The sequence below is a fragment of the Lichenostomus cassidix genome, chromosome 5 (assembly GCF_008360975.1).
Source record: "Lichenostomus cassidix isolate B80296 chromosome 5, HeHo_3.0, whole genome shotgun sequence".
NCBI classification, from domain to species: domain Eukaryota; kingdom Metazoa; phylum Chordata; class Aves; order Passeriformes; family Meliphagidae; genus Lichenostomus; species Lichenostomus cassidix.
Genome location: NC_139486.1, coordinates 59,980,070 through 59,990,828, shown reverse-complemented (window position 1 = coordinate 59,990,828; position 10,759 = coordinate 59,980,070). Strand labels below are relative to the sequence as shown.

Sequence of the window (10,759 nt, the reverse complement as noted above, 5' to 3'; positions counted from 1 at the left end):
GGCTGTCAGAAGAAATTACTCAGAATGGTTCTGGAGTATTACTCCAATTATTCTTCTCTTTCTCATAGGATGCACAAATCACAATTTTATTGATTTGTAACTTATTTTACACTGATGAATGTGTATTTTTCTTGCAAGACTATTGTCCTTATCCCTAAACTCCAATAAAATTCCTTGTTGTTACTAGTGAGTTATTTATTAGAGCAGAGTTGCTGGGGTGGAAGGGAGCATTTGGGAAGAGCAAAAGTATTTTAACATTTGATTGGTAAAAAAACAAGATAAAAGGCTTAAAAAGTGCATTTTTGTTCTGGCTTAGAAGGATCAAAGCTGATGGGACTTGGGATCTCAAGATACACCTTGGAATATCAAGGGAAATGCAAGTGTTCAAGTGCCAAAACATACCTTGAAAACCTAACAGATGTATTTCACCCCAAATTTAAGCACATGTCTAGTTTCCATAGGTGAAAGAATCCTCAGCCCCTGATCTATGGATAGCTGAGAGCTGTTTGGGTATGGAAAAGTCCCTGAAAAACGCAAACCCAACAGTTCTCCAAATCATGGCTCATTAAAGAAGGTACAGGAATGGCCACAGCACTGGGGAGAGACCAGCAATCCTTCATCTTTTCCTGGCCTGGAAAAAACTCCCAATTCATGCCCATCCTAATGAATTCCAAAGGCTATTTGTGGGTTTAAGGGCAAACTGAGTGCAACCTTGGAACTTCCTTTCACCATTTGGGTGGTCTGAATAAGCTCAGCAGAGATGTCCACCTCTTCCTCCTCTTCTCCAACTTGTCCCCCACCTGTTGACACCTTTGTGGGGTGGGAAGAGTTCTGACTGCACAGAGGGACAGGCCTTGGCCGTGGAAGGGAAAGGTGGAAACTGGAATATTTTCCCTTTGTTACTGTGTTGTGAAGATGTCATGTTCTAAGGAGTCATCTGGGAATTAAATTCCTTTTGAAAAGTAGATGGATGGTGAAGAGTGTCTATCAGTTCTGGAAACAAACAGCATGAGAAGAGATGTTTTAGGGCTGGGGGCTTCTACCTGGGAAAGGTGGATCTGGACTGGATTAAAAGAGTTGGAATAAATGTAATTAAATGACAAAGGGCTTGGCAAGAGAGAGACTTTCGATATCAAAATTGGGTGGGAAGGGGATTTAAATCTCATCCCATTCCAACCCCCTGCCATGGGCAGGAACACCTTCCGCTAAACCAGGTTGCTCCAAGCCCTGTCCAGCATGGCCTACAACACTTCCAGGGATGGGGCAGCCACAGCTTCTCTGGGAAACCTATGCCTCACCACCTTCACAGGGAGGAATTTCTCCCCGCTATGCAATGCAAGTCCACTCTCCTTCAGTTTAAGATTGTCAGGTTGAAAGGAAGAATTTAGAAAGCCCACCAGCAGGTCTGAGCTCCAGATCCCACCACCATCCAACCAGTGGGCCCTGAGCTCCAGGTGCCACCATCCAGGTGCTCACAGCTATTTCCACAAGTGATGCTCTTCCCATTCCCAGAGGAAGAAGTGATCCTGGGAGACCAACCACCCTTCAAGGAATCATAAGCTTAACAAGATCTTCTGGGCTTTGCCAGGAAAGTTTCCAAATCATCAAGGAAGCTTCTCAGAGGGCTTTTAAACAACTTCAGTCATCCTTCTTAATGAGCCACGAGAGACTAATTAGCAAGGGGAAACCATGGAGAAACTTTCTTCCTTGTTAAAGACAAAGTGAACTTCTCCAGCTGCTTTGTTTGCCACATCCAGGAGACAAAGAGCTGCAGGGTCAGTGTGGTGGGATTGTGACTGTGTTGAGGGACCTTCAAGCTCATCCCATTCCAACCCACTTCCAAGGGCAGGGATGCTTCCCACTATCCCAGGCTGCTCCAAGCCCTGTCCAAGCTGGCCTGGAACTCTTCCAGGGATCCAGGGACAGCCACAGCTTCTCTGGGCAACCTGTGCCTGGGCCTCCCCAGCCTCACAATAGGGAAAAATTTCTTCCCCATACCCAATTGAAAAGCTCTGACAGTTTGAAGCTATTCCCCCTCATCCTGTCACTCCAGACCCTTGCCCAGAGTCCCTCTGCAGCTCTCCTGGAGCCCCTTTAGGCTCTGCAAGAGGCTCTCAGCTCTCACCCCTGAGATGAAATTCCCAACTACAGGCTGAGCTCAGACATGGGTTACTGCTGGCTTAGCAGCTGGACTCCATGATCTTAGAGGGCTTTTCCAACCAAAATAATTCTGGGATGCTGTAAATGCTTCTCCCCCATATTTGCTGCTGGTCAGCATTCCTGCCTCTCCTCTTGGCTTCTGGGCTCAGTTTCACTGTAGTTCCCACCATTTGTTCTTCCTTCCTTCCTTCCTCTGTGCCTCATGATTTATTTTAGAGGGGAAACCACACAATTACCCAAAACTAAGCAAAACCAATTTAATAATAAAACCAAAATATGATCCAAATGACAGGATAGAGAGCAGTGGTGGGAAATTCCACCAGAAACCATGGGAGATGCCAGATGATGGCTCTCTGCTCCCTGAGCATGCTTGGGCCTTGAGTTTGGTCACTGCCCACTCTGTGGTGGCACTAGGGAAATTTCCCTTGGAAATTAATGACTTTGGAAGCAGCTCTGTAAGGAAGAGACTTGCACTGGTAAATAAACGCCACTACTTTCAGGAAGTTCAATGGAAACGTGAGGTTTTATGTCCCACTTCTTTGTATAGATGTAATTATATATATATGCAGATTTATATGTAAAAGCATCTTTATATATACATCTCTTTATCTATATAAAGAAAACTTGTATTTAATTTTTTCCTGAAAATATATCTAATCTTAAAATATTTAAATTAATCTCTTGAAATATATAATTTGTCTCTTGGTATTAAAAAGGGAATTAAAAACAACTGGTGCAAGAAATGGAGATTCCAGGATTGGGACACAGCTCAGGATCTGAAGAAGTGCTGCAATGGCCCATTGGGAAGAAAGCAAAACACATCAGGAACTCGTCTGCTGCAATTTATTTTTACATGATGGGATATCCTGATATCTGAAAACCCAGGCAGTCAGAAACAGGCATCAAAGAGAGTCACAATCATGTTTATGAGAGCAAGGAGAAAAAAATTCTTTTTTTTACCCATAAAAGAAGGAAATGGTCCCACTGTAGTTGTAATTGGAGCAGATGAAGATGATGAAGATGAATATGAAGATGATGAAGATGAAGATGAAGATGATGAAGATGAAGAATTATGCTTCAAAATGGCTGCAGGAGACTCAGCTGCAGTCATCTGCACTGGCCAGAGAATCCTGGAATGGCTGGGGTTGGCAGGAACCTTAAAGCTCATCTCATTCCAAGCCCCTGCCCTGGGCAGGGACACAGGATAACCCATGAGGAAAGTGGGTGCATCAGGAGCAAATATCAATGCTGGATGTTCCATCTCCTTCCTCTCATGGTCAAATGCTTGACCACAGAAGATGGACACATTTTATCACCATTTTACCAATCCCCACCTGCACAAAGAGCCAAAACCTTTTGGGTTTGAGAGCAGCAGCTCCAGCACGAAGCCACAGGGCACAGAGCAATGTCACCATGGCCACAGACTTGGGGTTTCAGTCACTGTGGCTCATGTTCCTGTTTAAAGGTCAGGTGATGGTCAAGGCAAGACCAGTGGGACACAAAGTCATTGAATGGTTTCACAAAATATTAATCAGATTTTAAATATTTTTCAAATATTTTTAAAACATATTGAATATCTTATCACCAAACAATGGTTGTAAGGCCCTGGAAGGAGGAGAGTTGCTCTGGGGTTTATGGTTTAAGTGTCTTAATGTTTTCTTAATATTGACGGCTGTGGCTAGCACAGGCTTTTCCCATGAGAATTCTTCTTGTGTTTTATAAATAAAGATAAAGTTTGGATGTTATTGGAACAGTGTCCCAGAACTTGGGCAGTGCAGGCCTGGCCAATCAGGCCTAGGGGAAGGCTTCTGACTGACCAATCTGGGTGACTTTTGAGAACTCTATATACATGATGAAATCAAAACAATAAAGGTCATTTCTTTTTGCCACTGAGAACTGATACCTTCATTAATCTGCTAGCTGCTCAACAGCGACAGACGGAGGTTTGATATTTTAAACAAAACATTAAAATAATCATTAATTTTATTTAAAGAAAAGATGTACAATCTTCCCTGCACCTAAATTAAGCAATGCCATGAGTAGGACAGTTGCAGAGGATCAGAAGGGTGGGAGAACACCAGGAGTTACACACAGAGGTCCCAGTTCATGGTCCTGATCACAGAGTCAGGGAACTGATTAGGCTGGAAAATCCTCTAGGATCACCAAGTCCAACCATTCCCCCAGCACTGCCAAGGCCACCACTAATCCATGTCACCAGGTGTCACATCCACACAGCTTTTAAATCCCTCCAGGGATGGGGATTCCACCACTGCCCTGGGCAGCCTGTTCCAGGGCTGGACAGCCTTTTCCATGGAGGATTTTTCCCTCTATCCAACCTAAATCTCTCCTGGTGCAACTTGAGGACTTTGTCTCCACATCTGGGGACGTGAGTTGAGGACATTTGGGGTCACTGCCATGGGGGTCAGCAGAGCCAAAAAGAGAGGAACAGGAGCATGAACAACTCAGGGGGATTTATCCAGGCAGCTGGATTAAATATTAACCAGGGAATTACCAATAGGCTTTGGGGACAAAGGATTCAGCTGGCTGATCCTGAGTGCCTGTGAATTGTGTGCCATTAATAAATCAGCAAACTACATTGATCCTGGCTTGATTTAACCTGAGGAGCTTCTCCTCCATCCCTAGTTATTGCATCTCTCTAGGAGAGCCCCATCACTCTGGATTTCAGCATGGACCTGGCACAGGGTGAGAAAGCACACTAATTGGGGGATTTTTGCTTTTTTTCACATATGCAATGTTTGTGCACCAAAACATTAACACCAAACCTTTCACAGAATCTTGGGATGGTTTGGGTCGGAAGGGACCTTAAGGCTCATCCAGTTCTGCTGCCCTGCCAAGAGGAGGGACATCTTCCACTAGACCAGGCTGCTCCAAACCTCATCCAAACACCAAAATAGGAGTGAAAAGGTTCCTCTCAGCTGATATTGAATCAACCAGCACACCATCTAAGTCAAAGTGCAAAAGACACCGAAAATGTCCCTCTGAGATATTTAACAAAACTCCCAGGATATCACCAGCATCTCCATTTTATTTAGTCATTATATTACAACATCCAAGCTTATTTTGTGTCCCTGAGTCTTCTCAAAGCCTCCTTCACCTCCTGGTTCCTCAGGCTGTAGATCCAGGGGTTCAGCATGGGGGTCACCATGGTATAGAGCACAGCAGCCCATTTATCTCCTGTTCTGGAGGTGTGTGACTTGGGGATTAAGTACATGAAAATCAATGCCCCATAGAAGGTGGTGACGGTGATGAGGTGGGAGGCACAGGTGGACAAAGCTTTGCGCTTGCCCTGGGCTGATCTAATGCTCAGGATGGTGGAGATGATGGCCACATAGGACACCAGGACCACCAGGATGCTGGGAACACCGAGCAAAGATGATAAAGTCCTCAGGATGATGAGGCTGAGGATGTTGTCAGAGGTGGAGAGTGAGATCAGCACAGAAATGTCACAGAAGAACAGATGGATGGTGCTGGAGCCACAGAAGAGCAAGCTGGACATGCCTATGGTTTGTACCACACCATTGGTCAGCCCCAGGAGGTAGCACCCAGTCACCAGGCGGAAGCAGCGCTCTGGGGACATGACAAGGGGGTAGAGCAGGGGGTGGCAAATGGCCATGTAGCGATCATAGGCCATTGTGGCCAGCAGAGAGCACTCACTGATCACTAAAAAGGCAAAACTGGACACCTGAGCCATGCACTCAGCATAAGTGATTCCCTTCTCCACCAAAAAGCCAACCAACATCCTGGGGGTGAACACAGTGGAAGTGCAGAGGTTCACAAAAGCCAGGTTTCCCAGGAAATAATACATGGGGGAGTGGAGCATGGGACTGACTCTGATCAAGGCAATTATCCCCAGGTTTCCCAGGATGGTGACAAGGTAAATGAGCAGGAACAGCAGGAATTGGGCAACCTGAGTCACTGGGTCCTCGGTGAATCCTGCCAAAATGAACTCTGTTGCTTGGGTGCAATTCCATCCTGACATTCCTTCAAAGGGTGCTCTCTCTGTGAACTCCTTGCTGGACATTTCTTCCAGGAGGAAAACCCTCTTTCCAGTGGGATCTGCTTGAAGACAACCCCACAGGATCTAAAGTGAGAGTTTAGGTACAGATCAATTAGAAAAACCTGGGCAGAAGTCAAGGCACAGTTAGGGAGAAGCTGTTGGTTACACAACCCTGAGTAGCTTTACACTGGTGCTGCCTTTAATCCCCTGTGTGTGTTCACTCTGGGACTTTGAGATCATCCAGCACAACCTGTAACTTGGAGAACCCCAACAAAACCTGTAAAAGACAGCACAGAATTGATTATTCATCCTTGGTTGACATCTGCCAAACACCTGCTTTGTCTGTCTTTTCTACAGAATCCCAGAAGTGTTTGGGTTGGAAGGGATCTTGAAGACCATCTCATTCCACCCTCACTCCATGTGCAGGGACATGTTCCATTAGAACAGGTTGCTCCAAGCCCCCTCCAACCTGGCCTTGAACACTTCCAGGGATCCAGGGGCATCTAAAGCTTCCTGACTAATGAAGCCTCCCCTCCCTCATGGACACACTCTTTTGGCTCTAAAAGGTTTTCCCAGCTCTTTACCCTGGTCCTGCAGCCTTCAAATGAAAATTTGCAACACCCAAAGCTGAACAACCTCCTCCTGAAAGCATTTTCTTGGGAAAAATATTTCAAAAATCACCTTTTGGATGTGCCTTATATCAGCAATGGTAAGATCCACAAGTGTTCCTTACAGGAAATATTCCAGTCCTCATCCAGGAGCCCTTTGTGGTCAGTGAGGAGAAGTTTCCAGAGCAAGCATTCCAAAGGGGTGTCCTCATTACACATCTGCTGTGCATCACCTGGATTTGGTGCTAAGCCCTGAGTACGATGAGGAACTGGAGCCCAGGAGCCTCCAGGTAGGACCTGAGATGAAAACTGAAGGTGTTTCTTCTTGACAAGAGAAAACAAGAGGAGATGGGTGGCTCAGCATGCGCTGTCCTGGCTCATGGTTCTCCAGGATGATCTTCTCCTACATCTCTGCACTCTCTGCTTTCCTCCTGATGCTCTTGGAGGTGAATGTTAGGTGCACCTCCCTGGAACTCTGGAAAGGAGTCTGAAAATATACCCTTTGTCAGCAAACACCTTTGTTATTCCATGCAATTTGGGGATTTGGGGACTCTTGGAGCCCCAGGAGAGTAACAAAGCCCAAAGTGGGTTGTTATCTCTTCTCTGAGATTCTGAATTTCAAGGCAATTGCCCAGAGGAGATGATCTCACCTTGAGGTAGCTGCAGGGCTTTGGGGTTCCCCAGAGCAACCACAGAGCAACACCGTACGTGTTGTGTCCAATTGTTGTGCACTTTTGGAGATTTTTCAACTCCACAAATGCCATGTTTGGCCTTGTAACACCAGGGAGCTGAGGGGGACCTCACTGGTGGGGCACAATCCCATGGGAGCTGGTAGCCATCAGCAGTTCCAGGCACCAGAGATGATGAACCACCTTTCTACCCATTCTAAATTCCTTATACTCAAACCACAGCTCACCTGTCCCATCTCTGGAAGTGTTCAAGGCCAGGCTGGAGAAACCTGGTCTACTGAAAGGTGTCCCTGCCCATGGCAGGGGTGTGGAACAAGATGAGCTTTCAGGTCTCTTCCAAACCAAACCATTCCAGGATTCTATGAAGACTGGCTTCAAGAATCCAGAAAAATCACAGAATATGCTGAGTTGGAAGGGATTCACAAGGATCACAGAGTCCATCTCTCAGCCCCACACAGAACCATCCCCAAGAGTCACACCATGTGCCCAAAAGCATTGTTCAAATCACTCCTCTGATCTCTGCCAGGCTTGGTGCAGTGCCCACTGCCCTGGGGATCCTGTTCCAGTGCCCAACCACCCTCTGAGGGAAGAACCTTTTTCTAATATCCACCCTAAGCCTCCCCTGACTCAACTGCAGGCCATTCCTCTTCTAAGCATGCTTCTCTGTAAAATAGCCAATTTCATCCCTTCCTCCTTTATTCCTTGTATACAGTCTCACAAAGAACACCACTGACCTTTGGCTCCTGGCCAATCATTTTCTGTAGGATATTCAGTGTCACATCCCTGAGCAGCCCAAGCAGACAAATCAGGGTTGTGAACATTAATTCAAAATGCATCTTGCACAAACAAATCTGAGCTCAAGATTAAGAACTCCTGAAGAGACCCCTGAATCCAGAGTTACCCTGATGCTCCCTGGTTGTGCAAACACACCACCCAAGGAGCAGGGACTTGCTCAGTCTTTGTTTAAACAATTCCATTGTGTGATTTACCTCATGCTGATTATAATACTCTATCACATCCCTCCTCGCCTGCTGTCCATCAGCCTCGAATTCCATTTTTCATCTCCATGGCAGTCTCACATCTATGAATCCATCTGGGGAACCAGCCTCCTCAGAATCCATAGAATCCCAAACATCCCTATCCCATTTATCAGGATCCCACTGTACTCCTGCTCCTTGTATTCACTTGGTTTTGCTCCACTCATCCCCTTCTTTACTTACACTCCTACTGCACCACCCCAAATCCAGAATTTTTGGCTACAGTCTGCTAAGTGTCCAACTCAGCAGCAAGCAGGTTATTCTGGAACTGTAACATCACCATTTGATTGTGCAAATCACACACCTGTCACCTCATGTGGGAGCATTCCAACAACACTTGTTCCTTCTGTTGGTGCTGCTTCTGATACACTGTTTGAAAAATCCACCCTTGTCTTCCCAAACCTAGCTCTTTTCCCCTTTTATTATGCAAATTTTGGATTCATTTTATACATCCAGGCCTTCAGCTTCTTTTAACTAATTTCCTGACTGCTTGCACGATCCTCCAACCTTAGACCACTTGACAACCAGTGAACTACAGGGAAGCTCATCCCATTCAGGAATTTTAAACGGGACCTATTCCTTACATTTAGGTTTGAAAAGTGACTTTTCTTTCTGATAGAGCCAGACTACATGAATTTTGTTCTGCCAGTGGGCAGGGTCAGCACCAAAACCACAGACACCAACTTCAGGAATTAAGTGTCATTTACTACAGCTCAAAGCAGCAAGGAATTACCAAAGGAGAAGCTCAGCAGTGCACCTCAGCATTGCTACCAAAGATTGCCTACAGGGATTACAAAGATACAGCACCAGCGACCTTAATATTTCATTGTCCTACAGAGCTGCACAGCAGCTGGGGAAGCCCTTGTCACAGCCAAGCACTGGAGAGCCCCTGCCAGGACTGGGAATTCCTGCAGATGAATCCACTGGCAGGCAAAGAGGCTTCTGACTGTGCTGGGACAGAGTCCAGCTTGGACAGTGTGCAATAAACAAGATCACTCAGCTTCCAGTGTGGGAACATCTGGCTTCAGCCTCCTCCTGGGTTTCTCCCAAAGCCTGGCCAGGGCTCAGGAAGCATCCCAGGGAGTTGCCTTAGACCATGGACCTCCCAGCAAGGCCCCAGGGTTGATTTCAGGGCCTTGTGGAGCTTCTTAATACAGAATGGTCAATACACGTTTTTTTTAATGAGCAGATACCGAGATCCTTGCAGTAATAATCCTGTACATTTCATTAATGAGAGAACATACATACACCACCTAGTTTGAAGGTTCACCCAGAGCTCAAGTTCAGCTCAAGGCTGTTGCTCAGGCCTCAGTATTTCAGTAAGTCACAAGCTGTTTGAACCTCTGCAGAAAGCTTGCTCACATCTGCTGTGGAACCACACTTCAGGCAGCATTTGCTCTGCCCATTCCAGAGGATAATTAGCTGCCATTACAGAGTAATGACTGATCCTGGAATTACAGAAAGCAGGGAGAGGAAGGATGCTTTTACTTCCACCCAGAAAGTCAAAGGATATCAAAAAACCATTAGGTGTACACCTGAGCAATCTCCTAAGCAGAACCAGGACATAAGATGCCAGTCACTCCTGACTTTCAAGGCAGTGCCTGGAGCTCTGGCACTCACCTTTAGTCCTTGTCTTGGACAGCAAGGCAATCCAAGGGACAGCAATCCAGGCTTCTGCTGCTTCTTCAAGGAGCTACCAAACAGCACTATTCTGGCTGAATACAGCAGCAAAACCAGCACACCCTTCCTTGGGCAAAACTCAAGCTGCTGTAAAGCTAGGAACACAAGACAACCTTCCCTTTCCACTGAAGGATATTGATCCAGCTCTTCTGACATGTGGCCATTTGAGACAGCAACCTGTAACACCTTGTGAAATCAAATCACATGCCCAGATGTTTTCCAGCTTGTGTCATTCAGCTCCTCACTTACCCTTCATAGTCTTCTGACAAGTGTATGGCAGATTCTTTGCTTCTATCAAAAGTATTAACATCAGCATATTTCTAGGTTTCATCAAATCTCTCATCAAATCATTTTGTTTCTTGACCCAAAAACCTCATGTGCAAAATGTTACCATGTTTTCCTATTCAGACTTATTTGGAAGTTTTTAAGAAAACCATGATCTCACAGGAACTCAGAGAAACTCTCCCAACTCCATTTGCTGCTTCTCCTTCTGCCTGGGCCCAAAGACATTCTGGGTCTACCTTTGCCAGAAACCTCAGGAGAAAAAAGTGCAGTTATTGCCATGAA

General features: G+C 45.9%; 1 protein-coding gene across 1 annotated transcript; it reads right to left on the bottom strand.

Annotated features, from left to right (window-relative positions):
* Positions 1–5,236: 5,236 nt before the first annotated feature.
* Positions 5,237–6,160, bottom strand: LOC146436886 (olfactory receptor-like protein COR4). The gene has a single exon (XM_085063955.1). The coding sequence runs from the start codon at positions 6,158–6,160 to the stop codon at positions 5,237–5,239; it is 924 nt and encodes a 307-aa protein (XP_084920081.1).
* Positions 6,161–10,759: the final 4,599 nt, after the last annotated feature.